The 21,067-nt window shown below is 44.8% G+C and overlaps 1 protein-coding gene across 3 annotated transcripts in view; it reads right to left on the bottom strand.

Annotated features, from left to right (window-relative positions):
• CNBD2 (cyclic nucleotide binding domain containing 2) overlaps positions 1–21,067 on the bottom strand; it is a 62,140-nt gene that overhangs the window by 16,873 nt on the left and 24,200 nt on the right. For all 3 annotated transcript variants that reach the window (XM_061437445.1, XM_061437448.1, XM_061437446.1), the window contains 5 exons: positions 18,585–18,748; positions 11,869–12,025; positions 11,197–11,348; positions 9,219–9,357; positions 3,817–3,931 (listed from right to left, as the gene is read on the bottom strand). In XM_061437445.1, the coding sequence (XP_061293429.1) occupies positions 3,817–3,931; positions 9,219–9,357; positions 11,197–11,348; positions 11,869–12,025; positions 18,585–18,748 (727 nt within the window). The remainder of the gene's footprint in view (positions 1–3,816; positions 3,932–9,218; positions 9,358–11,196; positions 11,349–11,868; positions 12,026–18,584; positions 18,749–21,067) is intronic.

Raw genomic sequence — 21,067 nt, 5'->3', positions numbered from 1 at the left:
ACAGAAAAATCATGGTTTTCAAGACATTGGGCATCAGGCCATGAAGAATCATTATCCCTGCAAGATAGAAAACAAATGGGATGAGTTCTTCTATTGCCCCACCCGACCACCTGGAGGCTTTCTGGACAATGGTGCAGCGAAGGGAAACCCAGGAGGAGTCCAGCCATCTCTCCAAATTAACATGACAGAAGCGAGAGTGCCAGAGAAGACAAGGCAGCTGGAGTCCACAGAGTACAGTTCCGGAGAGGAGAGAGCTGCTCAAGAGAGAGGTCTGAAGATCTTCCAAGGGTCTCCTTCAGTCTCAGCTGAGCACTCAGCAACTCACATATAATGTCAGGAAACCACCAGCGGAATGCAACCACTAAGATGGCTCTCAGTGATCCCCACCTCCTAATGGCCACACAGGTGTGTACTGTCCTCCCATTAACTGTGGGCTGGACTTGATTCTAACAGACAGAATACAGCAGGAGTGACAGGATGTCACTTTTGAGACGAGGTTTTAAAGATTGTGGCTTTCGCCCTTGGGTATACTCTGTTCTCTCTCTCCAGGGGAAGCAAGCTGCCATGTCAGAAAAATAGCCCTGCAGAGATACTCACAAGATGAGGGACTAAGTAAAGTTTGCAAACAGCCATTAAATGACCTTGGAAGTGGGTCCCTCTTAACTGAGTCTTCACATGAGAACACAGCCCCTGAAAGACAGCTGCAACCTCACAAGAGAACTTGAGCCGAGGCACTTGGCTAAGCTATGCTCAAAATTCTGACCTACAAGATCTGAGAAATAATAAGTATTGTTTTAAGTCATTAAGTTTGGGATAATTTGTTCTGCAGTAATAGATACTGCATAGTAGTAATAGTAGTAATACCCAAGGCTGGGGAAAGAAACACCCAAAATGTTTAGAGGGATAAATCATCAGAGTTCTCAAAAGACCAGAAACAGTTCCTATTCCCAAAAGCTAGATTAGAAAGCCCCACAAGTAAAAACGGTTTTGTCTCGTAAATGGGACAAAACTAGCTCTAGATTAACTGCTCTGATCTTACCTACCAAAGCCTAAGTGCTAGTTTTTAAAAGATCAAAATATTTCCAAATAACTTACCTGCATCCCAGAACAAACCTCAGAAAGATTTACAGGAATTTTAAAATATGCAGCACCCAAAATTCAGTTTCTGGCATTCTGTGAAAATTTACCAAACATGCAAAGAAGTAGGAAAATATGAACCATATAAAGAGAAAAAAGCAAAGAATTGAAACTGACTCAGAAACGATACAGATGACAGAATACGTAAAAACATTAAAATAGTTGCTATCATTGTGTTCCAAAGAGGAAATTTTGTGTACATTAAACAGAAAAATAGAAATTAGTTTTTAAAATACCCAAATCAAACTTCTAGATGTGAAAACTGCAAGGTCTGAAATGAAAAAATGTACTGGATAGGATTACTAGCAGATTAAACAGTGCAGATTAAACAATGCAGAAGAAAGACTGTTAAAGTCAAACACACAGCAATAAAAATTATTTAAAATGACAGAGGAAAAAAGACAACAGCAAAATATTATTAGAGTATCAGTAAAACAACTTCAAGCAGCCCAATATACATATGATTTGAGTCTTCAAAGTGGAAGAGAAAGATAGAAAAAAAGAGCATTTTAAAAATAATGGTTAAAGATTCCAAATCTGACGAAAAATATAAACCCAAAGATCCAAAAATTAAATGAGCCCCAAGCACAGAAACATGATGAAAATTTTTCCAAGGCACAGTGTAATCAAATTGCTTAAAACTGATAAAAAGAAAAAATTTAAACTAACCAGGGCAGGGTAGTGGTGATGATTTTACCACTTACATTGAATTGCTACATTGTACACCAGGAACTAACATACTGTTATGGGTCAGTTTTACTTCAAAAATAAACAAATGAACTCGTAGAAAAAGAGATCAGATTTGTGGTTACCAAAGGTGGAGTGTAAGGGGGAGAAGGAACTGGCTGAAGGTGGTCAAAGGTACAAACATCCAGTTATAAGAAAAATGCTAAGTAACAGAGGTGCAATGCACATGATTAATATAACTAACATCACTATATGTTATAAGAAAACTGACAAGAGTAAATCCTAAGAGTTCTTACCACAAGAAAATCTTTTTCTTCTTCTTTTATTTTGTATCTATGTGAAATGATTAATGTTCACTAAATTTACTGTGGTAATCATTCATGATGATTTGTAAGTCAAACCATCTTTCTGTTTACCTTAAACTTACATAGTGTTACATGTTAGTTGTATTTTGATAAACTGGAAGGAAAAATAACAGCCTCAACAAAAAGGCATATTATGTATAAAGGATATAAAAAGTTATGCAAAGAAATTATACAAAGATAAGAATGTTGGCAGACTTCTTACTGAAGACAATGTGAGCCAGAAGACAGACTTTAAGGCAAGTCTTTAAAATATTGAGCAAAAAAAAAAAAAAAACCTGTAAATCCTGAATTCTGTACCCAACAAAAAATTTCTTTATAAAATTAATGCAAAATCATTCTTAAACATAGAAAAGCTGAAAGAAATGTTAAAGGAAGCACTTTGGGCAGAAAGAAACGGTACTATGGAAGTCTGATCTATACAAAGGTATGAAAAAAATCAGGAATGGTACCACATAAAGACAAAATAGTTTTGTTCTTAGTATTTAAATATGTTTAAAATATAATTATTTAAAGCAAAAATAATAACCATGTGTTGTAAGGTTTTTAACATATCTGAAGGTAGAATGCATGACAATAGCACATCTGAGAGGGGAGAGACACAAGTATACTGTTGCACGGTTCTGATTCTATACGTGAAATGGCATAATATCACTTGAAGGCAGCCTGTGATGAGTTAAAGGTATACGCAACAAAATACAAAGCAACCACTAAAATAACATGACAGAGCTAATAAGCCAACAAAGAAAATGAAATGGAATCACATAAAATAATCCAAAAGAAGCCAGGGGAGAAAAAGAATGTACTTAATACTGCTGAACAGTGTGCTTAAAAATAAAGATAGTAAACTTTATGTTATGTGTATTTTACCATAGTTAAAAAAAAAAACTGGGGAAAAAAGTGTGAGATGTAGCTTTTTCTCTGGTGGATTAGCAATGGAAAAGAGAGAAAAAGAACTGACATGAGAAGAGAACTGAAATTTACTGAGTACCTCCTAGGCACTGTGCATACAAGATTTCCCCTCATTCAGCAGTAACCTCTGTGATAACGACAGTGAACATCAACTATGTACTAACACATCTAGGTAGTGTTCTAAGAGTGTTATATATTCATTTGCTTAACTTTATAACAAGCCTACATGGTAGAGACCAGAGTCTGCCTTACAGACTCTGAGGGCATCAGTGTGCAGGCACACAGAATCCCTTGCCCAGTGTTCACAGGGAATAAGAGAAGGACCCTGGATTCAAACAGTTTGGCCCCTAGGCTTATGCTCTTAACCACAACACACAGGGACAGACTCCAAGACACCAGGCCGAGGCCTGAGTACTCACCAAAGTCACCCTGCTAATCAGCGGAACTCACACACAGCTCTGGCTAGCTCCAGGCTATCTTTTCTCCACCCCTCTCCCTGGAAGAACCTGAGGCGGAGGGGAAAGGCTGAAAAGGGCTGCAGGGGTCAGCAGAGGCCTCACCTGGAGGCCGTGTGGACCCGGTTTCCATAGCTGGTAGAAGGTTGTCTATCCTGCCATGCTTTTCTAGCTCTAGGTTTCTAAGATGCCGTGGACCAGGCACCAGGAAGCTGCAGGATCAAGCGCCCCCTGCTGGCTGCCGGATGTGGACGTCGGCTTACCCTTGAGGTGGATGTTTGGAGGTCCATCGTCTATGAGCTGCAGGTGCTCCCAGATCCACTTATGGTAGAAGGGCGAGCTCTCAAGGTCTATCAACCTCAGGACTTCACAAATGCCCTGGACACGTAAGGGACACAAGCAGAAGGGTCAACTCCAGCTCCAAGCAGGACAGGCTTTGAAGATAAGCTCTCTTTTGTTTTACTTGCTTCTCAAGTGGTTTGAGGTCCTTTTTAAAAATGAAAATGCTATCTACTCACAATTTAAAAATTCAAATAGCTAAACAGCACGAGAACTAAAAAAAAAAAAAATCACCATTAAGGATGTTATACGTTTAAAATTTTGATATATATTGTCAAACAACCCTCTAGTTACGTTAGATAAGTTTACACTCTCCCCAATAGTGCATAACAGAACCCATTGTAATACATCTGTATAGTACACTGACAACTTGGTTTTCACAGCCCTTTTAATCTTTCCTAATCCAAGAGATAAGATATGTCATTTTCCATATGCATTTCATATATTTATTAGACCTTAACTTTTTAAAAAAAAATTTGGCCACATCACACAGCTTGTGGGCTTTTAGTTCCCCAATTAGGAATTGAAGCCAGGCCCTTGTCAATGTAAGCATGGAGTCCTAACCACTAGAAAGTCAGGGAATTCCCAATCTTAATCTTTTTTAGTAGGAACTCTAAGAGACACATTAGGATTACTGTTCAAGATAGATTACTGTTGAAGAGATCAAACATTTTAATAAGCCCTTATTATATTCCAGGCATTGTGTTAGGAGCTTTATTCAACATTCATTCAACAAACATTTATCCACCAGGAACTGCAGGTACTAGGAAAATACACATGAGCAGTTTTCTCTCTGGAAAGACTCTCATGGGTGTTTAATCGCATCTGAATCTGTGGAGAAAACAATTTCACCATGTGTTCCCAAATGATAAACTGTTCAAAATGAGTTGATTACGGACATTAATTATGTTTGCAATGCTAGCAGAAATCATGCTCTCCAACTTTGCCCAGGCCCCAAGGACGCCCAGCCACCCAAGGCCGATTTCTCCCTCTAGTGGCATTAAGAGTAAACTATCGGAGTGGGGACAACTGTTCAAACAGCTGGCCAGGTGGGAAATAAAAATGAGGAAAAAGAGCAGTCCCTTTAGACGCGGCGGGTGCTCTTCAACTCCAGCCAGAAGGGCCACACCAGAATACACCCTGGTGTTGCCTGATCTTCTGAATATTCAGAAGCAGCCAGAAATCAGAATTTTCATGTATTACAGAATCTTCACGTTAACAATTAGATCAGGGGTTTTGCTTCTTTGCCTACTCAGGCTTTTCTAGTTGTGGTTCCAGGGCTCCAGAGCGTGTGCACTCAGTAGTTGTGGTGGGATCTTAGTTCCCCAACTAGGGGTCAAACCCACGTCCCCTATATTGGAAGGCAGATTCCTAACCACTGGAGCACCAGGGAAGTCCCGTAAGTTGGGTTTTAACAGAACACTGTAAGGGACTAGTCAACTCATCTGCTACTCAAGGAGCCCTCTACCTGCTGTCAGTCTGTGACATCTATATTATTTTTCTCAGAATGAAATTCAAGCATCAGAAATCAGCTGTGATGCTTATTTAGAGGCAGATTTCCAGAGTTAATGAAGCAGAGTCTCTCGGATGAGGCAGGACTCTGCCTTTTTAAGAAGCACGCTAGGAGTTCTTTATGCATACCAAAATTTAAAACCTCTTCCCCTAGATCAGGCGCCCTCCAGCTTCAGTGCACATCAGAATCACTTGGAAGCAGAGGTCAGTGTTGTCAGAAGACAGAGTACTGAGCTCTCTCCTCCCAGAGTTTTGGGTTTACTAGCTCTTGCGATGGCCTAAGAATCTGAATTTTTTAGTGAGTTCCCAGGCAATGCCGATGCTGCTGGTCCAGCAACACTTCGAGAACCACTGGATAGATGATGACTGAGTGGCGTGAGCCTGTGCTAAACTAACCTCATCCTCACAGACTGTGAAGTAAGTACACAGTCTCATTTTACAGATGAAGAAATGAAGGCTCAACCAGAGTAAGAACTTTCTGTTAGGATGTCATTATCATGCTGATTAAAGTAAGTCTTGAATTTATACCCCTCACCACTCATCTCCCTCATCTTTCCTGGCTATATAGTATCAAAAGAGCTTAGAGTTAACTGAGGGGACACATGGCCTTCCTGGCTTTGGAGGCGATCACCCCAGAATTTTAGGAAAGAGGAAGCAGAAATCAGGGAAGAGAAGGAATAGTGAATTACTTAGGTTGGCCTTCCCAGGTGGCGCTAGTAGTTAAGAACCCGCCTGCCAATGCAGGAGATGTAAGAGATGTAGGTGTGATCCCTGGGTCGGGAAGATGCCCTGGAGAAGGAAATGGCAACCCACTCCAGTATCCTTGCCTGGGAAATCCCATGGACAGAGGAGCCTGGTGGGCTACAGTCCAGAGGGTCGCAAAAGAGTTGGACGTGACTTTGAGACTAAATAACACTATGCATATCAGAACTTCACCTCTTCATCATGATGAATCTATGATGAGTCTTTCTTAAATACTGGAAAAACATTTCCTTAATTTTGTTCTCTTTACAATGTAACAGCTAGAGACCCAGCCCACTGTGGAATTTAATCTGCATTATAAGTATTTTCTGTATAGCTTTCTTAAGACAGTCAGCAAAGTCATAAATCAAGACCTGACTTAAGAGTGTCTGCCTATCTTCCTTGCATACATACTTCCACTATGGCTGACTTTCAGCTACCAGTGGGAAGTCACTGAACACGGAGTTGAGAAGAGATGTGCACCGTGGTTTAGATTTCCACCACACGGATACGACAGGAAAAGTAACCTCAAGCACACAGATAATAGTAAAATGCAGTAACGCCCGGGAATGTTACGTTTTTCAGTATTAATAGCCTTGTTTTCAATATAATATATTTAATTGTAATTAAATAAATAAATTCCTGAGAACTTAACAGTCAGCTCTCACCGGCCAGGAGGAGCCAGCTCCAGCACACAACCAATCTTGACCCTGCTTTTGTCCAAGGGCCCTATATTTCAAGACTCAGCCCCCACCTCACCTTCTCCAGGAAGCCCTCCTGAGAGCCTTTGGCCTTTAAAGAGTTTCCTATTCACCAAGTTTGCACTAATTGCTTGGTAACTGGCACTGACAACTTTGTCTACACACAGAATCTAGTGGAAAATATATATAAGGAGACAGAACCAGCCTTTTCCACCTTTGTATCCCTCCAGCGCCTGAACCAATGTGTCATGACCTTGGCAAAAACTTGCCAAACGTTTGTGTTGGTTTAACATGTAAAGCACAGGTATGTGGGAGACACTAACAGTCCAGGGGCAGAGTGCTGGCTCTGCCACTTACTAGCTGGGTGGCCTTTCCTAAGGCATCTTAGCCTCAGCTTCCTCAGCTGTAAACGTGGAATAATAAAACCTTCCTGGTAGAGCTCTGGTGAAGATTTATGGTGGAATGGTACTTGGTACACGGCTATTCATCAAAGCACTGTTTGAAACAGCAAGTGTTGAGATAACCTAAATGTCCCTCAATTAGGGAACTGATTAGATAAATGAAAATACAACCATACAGTAAAATACTACACAATGTTAAGAGAGAATGAGTAAGTTCTTTAGGTACTGATATGGAACAACCTACAGAAACATAAATGAAACAGCAAAGTGCAGAGAGTCTGTATACGGTGATATGACTTATGGAAAAAAGGAAAAACCACCCACATGCATTTGCCTGTGTACACAGACAACGTATGCAGAACAGAGACAAGAAACTGGTGCCAGGGGTGATCTATGAGGAGGGATTGTCTGGGGAAGAGAGGGGAAAGGGAGACATCAGTCTTGTGAGTCTTTTGAATTTTGAATCATGTGAAGTACTACCTATTCCAAAGTAAACCAAAACAAGATTAATGATGCTAGTAGAACTCCTAGCACAAGAGTGAAGAGCCCCTCCCCCCAAAGTGGTGGTTTTGATGATGAGGATGGTGGTGGTGATAACGAGCTACTCAGGGGTTTGAGCAGAGTCAACAGTTGACAGAAAGGTGGACTCAAGTCAATCCCAAGCCCCAGCTTCCAGGAAAAGGAGCCTTGGGGTCAGACAGACCTGGGTTCAACCCTGCCTCTGCCCCTAATCAACTGCATGAACTTGAACAAGCCACTTAACACTGTCCCTTTCGTGTCTATAAAATAGGAATGATGACAATAGCAACATCCTTTGGTTACACAGTAAACACACAATAAATTTTAAATTTTCTTTTCATTATCAACCAACAGAGAAGTTGGCAAAGGACATAAAACAATTCGCAAAATACAAAATTTAGATAGTAAACAAATAGGATTAATCTCATTAGTAATCAGAAAAACTAAATTAAATTCTCAAAGAGGTAGTAACCGTACCTATTAAATTATTGCAAAAGACAAAATTTATATAGTAAACAGGATTAATCTCGCTAATAATCTAAAAGAATATATATAAGTTAAATCCTCAAAGAGGTAGTAACTGTCACCTATTAAATTAAAAAAACCTTTGAAAGAGTGACTGGCAGAGGTTGGTGGCACTGGCAAAGCTGTATGTTGCTGGGAGCTAGAGAAAGTGGAGCCCTCCTTCTGGAAAGCAATTTGCTCTGAGGGTCAAAAAAACAGTGATTCTAAGAAATATCACTTTTGAAAATCTATTCTGAGGGGATGAGCTCATTTTCTCTTCTTCCTGGAAAGTTTTATAATATGGTCATTATCACTTTTACAATTTTAAGATTATAATTTTTAAAAGTGACCTGGAATCCTTAAAATTTAATTGCCAAATGCATAATTTAAATATGTATCTGTAAATAAACACATAGATGAGCTCAAGGAAAGACAACCCAACACTCGCCTTCTTTCTAATGGAACAGCTCTGTATTTTAACGATCACAGAAACCCTCTGAGGGTGGGAGGCCAAAGCGTCCTTTGCTGTATGTACTTAATCACTCAGTTGTGACTCTTTGCGACCCCATGGACTGAAGCCATCAGGGTCCTTTGTCCAAGGAATTTTCCAAGCAACTAGGATGTGGGTGCTCAGAAAAGGATGTGTTGGGACTTCCCTGGTGGTCTAGTGGTTGGGAACTCACCTTCCAATGCAGGGGGAGGGGCTCAATCCCTGCTCAGGGAACAAAGATCCCACATGCCTCATGGCCAAAAGAACAAAACATTAAAAAAGAAAAGAAACAATATTGTAACAAATTCAATATAGACTTTTAAAAAATGGTCCAGGGCAAAAAAAAAATAAAAAAAAGGAGGTATTACAAACCAGGGCTCCACCCAGTCACCTGGCCACAGGATGTCAAATTAGCCATGCTCTCCTTAGCTTCACCACCCCCACCCCAGACCTCTCACCTCACAGACAAACATGATGGAGGACGATTCTATAAAGTCCTTTGAGATCAGCTGCCCGTAGGAGAACTTCTCTACCTTCCCCAGGACTACGAGCTTCCAGAGCGTCTCATCGGACCAGGAGTGAAACAGGTCCATCTTCCTGAGGGGAAAAGCCTGTGAGACTTCCTCACTGTCCGTCATGGCAGAGGCCTAGCACTTGGAGATTCCCGGAAAGGGAGTGTGTGCTCCTGCTCTGGCAAAGGCCTGAAGTGGGCGACTTCGTACCCATCCTGCTCGCGAGCCCCGCCTGCAGCGGCCTCCTGGCACTTGTCCTTTGCTCTCCTGCCCTCTTCTTCTCAAGGCCCTGCCCTCCAACTGCTCCCCTCACTGCACCTCAGAGGCAGCTGAGCTTTTGGGGCTTTGCTTCTCTTTCAATCCTCTCTCCAGAAGCTTCTTCCAGCTGAATCCCCCACTCACCTGGCTACCACTAAACTGCTCCCATTCCAAGGAATACCCAAGAGTTCCTCGCTTCAGCTGTCCTCTCTCCCAGCCCAGCAGTCCAGGCCTTGCCTCTGGTTTGGGCAGCTCATTCCAACCCGTCTCCCTCCTCCAGTCTACTGACTGCCAGTCCTCAGCCCTGGGCCAGGGGATGGCGGAGGTCAGGACCCTCTTCTTTTGGCTTGTTGGTGCCCTAAGGTGGAAGGCCCACCCCCCGATGACCACCCCTTCTTTGACCTCTAACCTAGTATACCATAAATCACAGGCTTGCCTTCCCTCATAGGTGGCCCCACTGGGCTGCTATTAAGCATCACAGATCTTTTCTCAGCTCCAAATTATGATCTCAGAACTCAGGTGACTCAAGCCTCAAGCTGGGGGTGGGGGCAATGAGCTCCATTGGGGCATCAAAGGGGAACAGGGTTGGCACCGTGTCCAAGGAGGAGAAGGGTCTGGAGACAAGGAGGAAAGCGGGGCCACCAGAGAAGGAGCTCCTCCTGGGCCAAGATTGGGCCACACACTTCCCATGAACATGGCACTGGATTCTTACAATGACCTCGGAGAGAGGAATCCTGATTCCTACTTTCCAAGGCAGGAGACGAAAGCCCAGGGAAGTGAAGTGAGCTATCGAGAGTCCTGTGGCAGATAAACCTAAGAGCTGCGATTAGAACATGGCCCTATTTTTCTTCCACTGTATGAAAATATGAACTGCCCCTCCCTTCAGGACTGAGTTCGCCCTTGAAGGGCTGCAGCCCCTTCATGGGGGTGCTTCTCTAAGCTCCAGCCCGCAGAGGCCAGAGCCCTCTGCCCATCACACTTCTCTCTGCCCCTGCATCCCTACCACCTGTATTCTTGGTGCCAGCATGGATGCTGCAATTGATTTTCACTCTTTTCCTCAAGGCGAGGAACTAAAGATAATTGGATAAGCACCTGGCACTGTGACAACAGAGAGAAGACGATGGTGAAGAAGGCAGAGGTCCGTCCTTGCCACCGAGTTGCTTGCTTACTGTCTGATGGCGCAAGAATTATAGTTTGGATGGGGCTTTAAGGAAACACAGGGTGTGACAGAGGCACCCACTCTATTCTGGGGTGCAAGGAGGTGGCCTTGGTGAGGGAGGCGGGGCAGTGAAGCCTGGGGACTTCTAAGTCAGACATTCTGGACACATCACCATCCTGAGCTTCGCTTCCTTCACTATGAACTGGGGAGAATGAGAAACAACACCGTGGGATTGAAAGTTTACATGAGAAAAAGTGGGTGGTGCAAAGGACTGAGCACCCCATCTCCCAACAAGTGTGCAAAGCATGTTACCATCCCATTAAGAAAGGGATATTTGAGCTGCGGCCTGAAGATATAGTAGGAGTTTGCTAGACAGAAAAGTTGAAGTTGGGTGGGAGGTCCCAAAGAGCATTTCAGGCAGAGAGAATGGCACCCAGTGTTCCCCATCGGGCCGAGGACAAAGGTACCTAAGAAACACAGGAGGAAGATGCTGGCTGGTGGAGTTACCTAAAAAATTCAAACCGAAGCTGAGCGTCCTTTTTAACTTCTTGGTCCAGCTTATTCGCCAGGAAATCCTCTCGGTCGACAACCAAGAACTCCGTTTCTTCCATACAAACGACAGTGGCCCTTCTCACTGTGGAGCTGAGAGAGCCCATTTCCTGTTGAATGGACAGGAGCACAGGCAAATGAGAGGCACTCCGAGCCTTCTGTCTGCAGCCTTGACCACCTCTTCCACGCTTCCATCTCCCCCTAGAAATCTCTCCTCCCCAGAATGCGGGTTCCCTGGCCCATCCTGTGCCCCTGCTCACTCCCTGCTGCTGTGGATCGACCCCCTGCTCCCCCACCACCCACTGCCATATGCTGCCTGTGGAAAAAGAGGCAACCAGGCTTGACCAAGGCAGGGAGAGGAAGCTGGAGAGGCCTCGCTGAGGGCTCACTGCATCTCTGGGGGTTACAGAGGGAACATACTCCTTAAAACATCACACATGAAGTGGTCGGACTTGGACATGACCAGGCCCAACTCAATTGGCGCTTGACAGGTGAGGGCGTGGTGACCCACAACACGGCAGGGACTCGCACAAAGTAGAAGGTAGGACTGGGCCTGGCCTGGGGGTTCCAGCAGGAGTCCTGTCACCCCCAACCCCTCCCCAGGAGGGCAGACCCTTCCCCCGTGCTCACCCCGAAACAGCTGCCCTTTTGCAGCAACGTTGGGTGGGGATCCAGGAAGGCACTGCTGCCATCCTCGTCCTCCGTCACAGCCACCGTGCCCAGGTAAATAAAATAAAAGCTGTTGCCCCTCTGGCCCTTCTTGACGATCACACGCCTGCGACCAAACCTGGGGAAAGACCATGGCCGGTTGGTCCCGTAGCAACACAGAGTCTGGTCCCTGCCAGGAGGAGGTCTAGATGGTCCGCTCTTTGTTCTGGAGTGTGAAGGCACAGACGGGCTTCCCAGGTGGCACTAGTGATAAAGAACCCACCTGCCAGTGCAGGAGACCTAAGAGACTCGGGTTCGATCCCTGGGTCAGGAAGATCCCCTGGAAGAGGACACAGCAACCCATGCCAGTATTCTTGCCTGGAGAATTCCAAGGACAGAGGAGCCTGGCGGGCTGCAGTCCATAGGGTCGCAAAGAGTTGGACATGACTGAAGCGACTGAGCACGCACGCACACCTGAAAACATAGATGGGGCTAGAGGGACCTCAGAACTGCCCAGCCCCAGCTCCATCAAGCTTGACCTCTTCACTAACATGTGTCCAGTTCCCACCTCCATTAGATGGAAGCTTCAGGAGAATACAGGCTTTGTCAGTCTGCTTAGGCATCGAAGTAAATGCTCAATGAATGGTCATTGAATAAATGAATGAACAACTGCTGGAAGCAATGGATGAGTAGCTAAATGATTAAGAGCACTGGCTTTAGAGTCAAACTAGGATCCAAATCCTGGTTCTGCCCTTAGCTGTGTGATAGCAGGTAACTCATATCCCCTCTCTGAGCCTCAGTTTCTCCTGTCTGTAAAATGGAGATGAGCATATATAGAAAGAGATGGATAAAGAGATGGATCATTTATTATGATCCCTAACAGCTCACTATGGACGGAGGTTCATGACATTGTACAGGAGACAGGGATCAAGACCATCCCCATGGAAAAGAAATGCAAAGAAGCAAAATGGCTGTCTGGGGAGGCCTTACAAATAGCTGTGAAAAGAAGAGAAGCGAAAAGCAAAGGAGAAAAGGAAAGATATAAGCATCTGAATGCAGAGTTCCAAAGAATAGCAAGAAGAGATAAGAAAGCCTTCCTCAGCGATAAATGAAAGAAATAGAGGAAAACAACAGAATGGGAAAGACTAGAGATTTCTTCAAGAAAATCAGAGAAACCAAGGGAACATTTCATGCAAAGATGGGCTCGATAAAGGACAGAAATGGTATGGACCTAACAGAAGCAGAAGATATTAAGAGGTGGCAAGAATACACAGAAGAACTGTACAAAAAAGATCTTCACAACCCAGATAATCATGATGGTGTGATCACTCACCTAGAGCCAGATATCCTAGAATGTGAAGTCAAGTGGGCCTTAGAAAGCATCACTACGAACAAAGCTAGTGGAAGTGATGGAATTCCAGTTGAGCTATTTCAAATCCTGAAAGATGATGCTGTGAAAGTGCTCACTCAATATGCCAGCAAATTTGGAAAACTCAGCAGTGGCCACAGGACTGGAAAAGGTCAGTTTTCATTCCAATCCCAAAGAAAGGCAATGCCAAAGAATGCTCAAACTACTGCACAATTGCACTCATCTCACACACTAGTAAAGTAATGCTCAAAATTCTCCAAGCCAGGCTTCAGCAATACGTGAACCGTGAACTTCCTGATGTTCAAGCTGGTTTTAGAAAAGGCAGAGAAACCAGAGACCAAATTGCCAACATTTGCTGGATCATCAAAAAAACAAGAGGGTTCCAGAAAAACATCTATTTCTGCTTTATTGACTATGCCAAAGCCTTTGACTGTGTGGATCACAATAAACTGTGGAAAATTCTGAAAGAGATGGGAATACCAGACCACCTGACCTGCCTCTTGAGAAATCTGTATGCAGGTCAGGAAGCAACAGTTAGAACTGGACATGGAACAACAGACTGGTTCCAAATAGGAAAAGGAGTACGTCAAGGCTGTATATTGTCACCCTGCTTATTTAACTTATATGCAGAGTACATCATGAGAAACACTGGGCTGGAAGAAGCACAAGCTGGAATCAAGATTGCCAGGAGAAATATCAATAACCTCAGATATTCAGATGACACCACCCTGATGGCAGAAAGTGAAGAGGAACTAAAAAGCCTCTTGATGAAGGTGAAAGAGGAGAGTGAAAAAGCTGGCTTAAAACTCAACATTCAGAAAACGAAGATCATGGCATCTGGTCCCATCACTTCATGGGAAATAGATGGGGAAACAGTGGAAACAGTGTCAGACTTTATTTTGGGGGGCTCCAAAATCACTGCAGATGGTGACTGCAGCCATGAAATTAAAAGACGCTTACTCCTTGGAAGAAAAGTTATGACCAACCTAGATAGCATATTCAAAAGCAGAGACATTACTTTGGCAACAAAGTTCCGTCTAGTCAAGGCTATGGTTTTTCCTGTGGTCATGTATGGATGTGAGAGTTGGACTGTGAAGAAAACTGAGCGCCGAAGAATTGATGCTTTTGAACTGTGGTGTTGGAGAAGACTCTTGAGAGTCCCTTGGACTGCAAGGAGATCCAACCAGTCCATTCTGAAGGAGATCAGCCCTGGGATTTCTTTGGAAGGAATGATGCTAAAGCTGGAACTCCAGTACTTTGGCCACCTCATGCGAAGAGCTGACTCACTGGAAAAGACTCTGATGCTGGGAGGGATTGGGGGCAGGAGGAGAAGGGGACAACAGAGAATGAGATGGCTGGATGGCATCACTGACTCAATGGACGTGAATCTGAGTGAACTGCAGGAGTTGGTGATGAACAGGGAGGCCTGGCGTGCTGCGATTCATGGGGTCACAAAGAGTCGGACATGACTGAGCGACTGAACTGAACTGAACTGAACTGAATAGCTCACTACCCAACTAAGAATTTTAGAGCAGAGGTAGCCAGGTTCAAAGCAAACTAAGAGTTCTTAAGCTCAGAGGAGGATAGTTTCTATATTTCAAATGCAAGTTCAGACCACACCTCTTTTAATATTTATTCATCCATTCAATAAGTTAGACAAATACCAGTGGTGTCTACCAGGCATAGTGATTAAGGACACAAATCTTGTTCTCAAAATTACAGTTAAGTACAGGAAGTAAATAAGATTTTAAAATGCTTTAAAATGAGAATTCCCTGGTGGTTCAGTGGTTAGGACTTTACACTTTCACTGCCTGGGTTCAGTCCATGGTCAAGGAACCAAGATCCTGCAAGCTGCAAGGCACGGCCAAAAAAAAAAATTACTTTAGGAGAGGCTAATTCAGAAGCACAGAGAAAGGGCACTTAACCCAATTTAGGAAGAACAGAGAGGCCTCCAGGATAGTGAGTGGAGTCATCCAGGGCGACAGAGAGATGGAAGAGACTCCTAGGCAGAGGGACCACCATGTCCAAAGGCAGAGAGAGCTGGAAGCCTGCACATTCAGAGAAACAGCAGTAAGCTCCAGCAGAGGGGACAACGTACAAACCAGAGGCTTCATCAACAGAGGAAAGAGGAGACAGCCCAGATAACAGTGACTAGATTGGAGAAGGCAGGCATATTCAGCCGGGAAAGAAGACTCTGGGGATAAGAGAACACAGGCCAGCCTTTATTCCAGGGTAGACCCTCAGAGATCATCCAGCTCATCCAACATTTGCGGGGTGAAGAAAGATCTCTCTTATAGCAGATATCTGTTTCTTTTTTTTTGCTGTCCAGCATCTGGTCACCGTTTTCCACCTGCTGGTTTTTGGTTTTCTTGGTTTAATTTCTTTTTGGCTGTGCTAGGTCTTTGTTTCAGTGCCTGGACTTCTCCTTGCAGTGGCTTCTCTTTTTGTGGAGCATTCTCATTCTTGTGTGCTTCTCTGGAGCACTGGCTCAGTTGTGGCATACGGGCTTAATTGTTCCACGGCATGTGGGATCTTCCTGGACCAGGGATCCCACACAGAACAGAGACTGTGCACTGCATAGCAGGCAGATTCCTAACCACTCAACCACCAGGGAAGTCCAGCCCTGATTTTACTTTAGGGGAAACACCTTTTCTTGACTCTCAGGCAATCAGAACATCACTGACCAATTGGTGATTCAAGTGAGGTCAATCTGGTTCAAAAAAAACTAATCCCAAGGCTCTGACTTAACTGGGAAGAGGTAACTCCTTTGTCCAATGGACTGAACATGGACAGATGGAAGCCTGGAGCTGTGGCTGTCGTAGGGGCTGGCTACATGAAGTGGGAGTCTCAGCCAGAGACCTTCCTTTGCATTTGTATTTGCATAAGCTGCTTATGCAAATGAAGTACCAAGAGATGGAGAGAGACAGACACAGACTGTGGGTCACTGGTGACACTAAGCCCCTGGATCCAGCTGAGCCTGAAGCTGGAGGACTATCCCAGGACTTTTCAGATATATGAGCCATCAACACATTTCCCTAGGCTGGATTTTCTGTCACTTTCTAGTGGAAGAATCCTATTTGATCTGCTAACCCCCAGTCTCAGAAATAACAAGCAACCAGCAGAGAGCTTTAATAATCATGACCTCCTGATGTTCACAAAAAACCTGGAGATTTCATATTATTGTCTTCATTTCCCCCATGGGAATTGTAGGCTCAGAAAGGTTAAGTGGCTTGCCTGAGGTCACACCAGGGCAGATGGGACATTAAATTCCAGAGCTTCTGGGCCTGTGCTTCTTTTTCTTTCTGTGACACCATTCTGCCTGCTATCAAATCTTACAGTTAAGACAGCAGTGATACCCTCTCTTCTCCCCTGGACTGGAGCAAAGAAGATGGTTCCCCCTGCCTGCAATGTCCTGTTTACAACTCCACCTGTCAAATCTACCTGCTCAAATGCTACCTTTTCCGTGAAACTCCCTTGGCCACGTCAGCTGGAAGGTTACCTCTCTTCCCTGGCTTTTATTATCTGTGAGATGGACCCTGTATTGGTAATGAAGGGTCCATTTAGTTAGTGGTGGTTATGCCCTAGACTGTGACCTCTATGAAGCTTCCTTCATAGAACACAAACCTATAGTGAGCTTGCTGCTACTGTTAAGTCACTTCAGTCGTGTCCGACTCTGTGCAACCCCATAGATGGCAGCCCACCAGGCTCCCCCGTCCCTGGGATTCTCCAGGCAAGAACACTGGAGTGGGTTACCATTTCCTTCTCCAGTGCATGAAAGTGAAAAGTGAAAGTGAAGTCACTCAGTCGTGACCGACTCTTAGCGACCCCACGGACTGCAGCCTACCAGGCTCCTCTGCCCATGGGATTTTCCAGGCAAGAGTACTAGAGTGGGGTGCCATTGCCTTAAGATTTTCAAGACAAGTCTTACCTCAAATATTCTACTAGGCTGCCCCCCTGAGGCCACTGAAATTTCCTGGAAATAATGTGGAAATACCACAAAAGCACCTCTTAGGCTTCTCTACAACAAGGGATTTACTCGGTCCTTTCTTTGTGTCATGGACCAACTGACAATCTGGTAAATGCTTCACAAAACAATGTTTTAAATGTATAAAAGAAAATATAGCAGAATTACAATCAACAAAAATCTAAGTTTGTGATACAGCAATATATCTGCCTCTTTCTGCAAAACAAGAGCTAGCAACAGACCTAATAACTACCATCTTTTCAAAGATGTGATAAATGTAAATTGGCTTTTGAGAAATCTGCAACATCTTAAATATGTGATAATATCTCTAAGTTCTTTTGGTTAAAAAAATTATATGGTGGTTTGTTACCTACATTCATGACTGAAGGAAATGATAAATTTAAGAGGGCAATGAAAAAAGATATAATATTTTTTCTCATCCAAGTTCACAGACCCTTTCCTAGTTGTTCCTACCTGGATAAAGTACCTCATCTGTGATCCCTTCTGGCTTTTAAGGTCTGAATTTGAGTCTCAGCTCTGCTACTTATTTAGGGGGTGAACTCAGATGAGTCATTCCCCTCACTTTGCCAACAAAGGTCCATCTAGTCAAACCTATAGTTTTCCCAGTTGGTGTGTGAGAGTTGGACTATAAAGAAAGCTGGCCACCAATGAATTGATGCTTTCATATTGTGGTGCTGGAGAAGACTCTTGAGAGTCCCGTGGACAATGAGGAGATCAAATAGATCAATCCTAAAGGAAATCAACCTTGAATATTCATTGGAAGGACTGATGCTGAAGCTCCAATACTTTGGCCACCTGATTCGAAGAGTCGACTCATTGGAAAAGGCCTTGATGCGGGGAAAGATTGAGGGCAGGAGGAGAAGGGGGTGACAGAGGATGAGATGGTTGGATAGCATCACCGACTCAACGGACATAAGTTTGAGCAAACTCTGGGTGGGAGATAGTGAAGACAGAGAAGCTTGGCATGCTTTAGTCCATGGGGTTGCAAAGAGACGGACACAACTAAGCCACTGAAAATCAACAACAACAAATTCCCCCAACCCACCCACAGCCTTAGTTTTCTCATCTGAAGACAGAGAGAATTGGACCATATCCTTTCTGAGGTTCTAACTAGATCCTCTCCAGACTCAGTGGCTCCTTAATTCTGAGCAGATTCTCAATAAATGGCTGAGATACAGCATGCTGTAGTCATGTAACAGTGAGCATGAAGGTGAAATGGCAGATGGTTTCTCACAGCCGACACCCCACAGAGGGGCTGGTGGACCCAACGTAGCCTTCGCAGCCGGGCCCTTCTTGCACGGCCCAGCCCCAGCCCAGGGGCCAAGGGGCAAGCCCCTCACTGACCGTTCAAAGCGCATGACCTTGGCCAGGAGCAGCTGCAGGGGCTCCGAGTAGTTCCGGTAACTGTCCAGAACCTGCAAGAGGTTGCAGAGCGACTGGATCTCATGCTCTGCCCTCCAAGCAGGCTGCTTCTGCGTGATCTGAATGGCCCTTGGAGGGAAGTGACCCTGTGGGGAGAGAGAGCCAAAGTGATGCAGAGGACCCAGCAGTTGCCCCCAGAGGCTGGTGGGCAACTCCCCACATTCCTGCCCCCAGCCTTTCCCACTCCTACACAACAGTGGCTAACACATGATGAGGCATCTTACACACACCATCTCGCTGCATCTTTGCCCAAAGAAGCGTGACGCGATTATTATCCCCATTTGACAGATGCAGACACTCAGGCAGGACTGTGACCTATAACTGCTACATGCCAAGGCCTGTTTCCCCAACTACTGACCAAGAACCGCTGCTGTTCACTGACCCCACCAGTCTGTAATGGGGCTCCCTGGGCCCATTCGACACATTCCACTCTTGGGTCAAGGGAGACGTCCCTTGCCTCAGCCTGTACCTCAGCAAGCCTCAGGAGCCTAAGGAACAAAGAGAACCTACAGAGACTCTCAGCTAACCCTCCTAAGCCAGGACTCATGGACCGAGAGTGGGCAGATCCAGGCATTCGCCCACCACTCCCACCTGCCAGGGAAACAGTGCGGTGATACTTGTTTGTATTTGGCTGCACTAGATCTTAGTTGTGATGTGTAGGGTCTATTAGTCGCGGCACGTGCAATCTAGTTTTCCCAACCAGGAATCGAACCCGGGCCCCGTGCAACAGGAGCACGGAGTCTTAGCCACGGGTCCACCAGGGAAGTCCCAGGAGAAAATATGAACTCCTACCACAGCCTGGGGCCCCACGTGGTCTGACTCCCTACCTGCCGACTGCCCTCCACCCGTGCCTCCTGCCGCTCTCCTTCTTTCTCTGGTCTCCACCCGTCTTTTGCCTGTGCCAGGCTCACTCCTCTCTCTCAGGCTTTGCTTGGACTGTTTCCTCTGACTGGAATGTTCCTCCCCTGGATTTTCACAAGAATATGGCTGCCACTTCCTCCTCTATTCTGCTTTCAGCTCATATGGTGCCACATCCTCAGAGACTCCCTTCTGGATCATCTGAGTTAAAACAGCAGGGCCCCTCCCAGCACTCTGTAAGCTCAGAATCATTTTCTTCAAAGCATTTAATACTTTCTGAAATGATGTTACTCTTTTTTGTTAAAGTAAAAGAAAGTGAAAGTCGCTCAGTCATGTCCGACTCTTTGCAACCCCATGACTATATAGTCCATGGAATTCTCCAGGCCAGAATACTGGGGTGGGTAGCCTTTCCCTTCTCCAGGGGATCTTCCCAATCAGGGGATCAAACCCTGGTCTCCTGCATTGCAGGTGGATTCTTTACCAGCTGAGCCACAATGAAAGCCACCCCCACCTTTTTTTTTTCAACCTCATGGACTGGAGCCTGCCAGGCTCCTCTGTCCATGGAATTCTCCAGGCAAGAGTACTGGAGTGGGTTGCCATGCCTTTCTCCAGGGGATCGTCCCAACTCAGGGATCGAACGTGGGTCTCCTGCATTGCAGGCAGATTCTTTACTGTTTGAGTCACCCAGAAAGCCCCCTTTTTTGTTAAGGTATATATTATGTCATTTTCCCCACCCTAAACACACACACAAATCTTGAACTCCATTGTCCAATATGGTAGCCAACAGCCACATGTGGCTATTTAAACTAAATTAAATTTAAAAATTAGTCCCGGAATTCCCTGGTGGTCCAATGGTTAAGAATTCACCTTCCAATGCAGGGGACACGGGTTCGATTCCTGGTCCAGGAAGATTCCACATGCCCTGGAGCAACGAAGCCTGTGCAGTCAACTATTGAGCCCACGCCCTCGAGTCCGTGCTCAGCAGCAAGAGAAGCCACTGCAGTGAGAAGCCCACGCATCGCAACTAGAGAGTAGTCCCCGCTTGACACAACTAGAGAAAGCCCAGGCACAGCAACGAAGACCCAGTGCGGCCAATGAATGAATAAATAAAATTAGAATAAAAAAATTAGTCCCTCAGTCCCACTAGTGACAAGCTACATGTAGTCTCAATGGCTACATGAGTCTGCTGACTACTGTACTGGATAACGCAGACTACTAAACATTTCCATTGTCACTGAGAGTTTGATTGAACAAAGGTGTTCTAGAACATAAGCCCCAATATAAACACAATAAGGACTTCATGGTGGTCCAGTGGTTAACACTTCACCTTCCAACGAAGAGGGTACGGATTAAATCCCAGGTCAGAGAGCTAAGATCCCACTTGCCTCGTGGCCAAAAAACAAAAAAGACGCAAAAATATTGTAACAAATTCAACAAAGACTTTAAAAATGGTCCACGTGAAGCAAATCTTTTTAAAAAATAAACACAACAGCCGGCATCTTACATAACAGTAACTGTCTTGAAGCAAAAAGAAAGTGGGTCATGAT

The sequence above is a fragment of the Bos javanicus genome, chromosome 13 (genome assembly GCF_032452875.1).
Source record: "Bos javanicus breed banteng chromosome 13, ARS-OSU_banteng_1.0, whole genome shotgun sequence".
Lineage (NCBI taxonomy): Eukaryota > Metazoa > Chordata > Mammalia > Artiodactyla > Bovidae > Bos > Bos javanicus.
The sequence above is the reverse complement of the archived record's forward strand: the minus strand, read 5'-3'. Positions and strand labels throughout refer to the sequence as shown.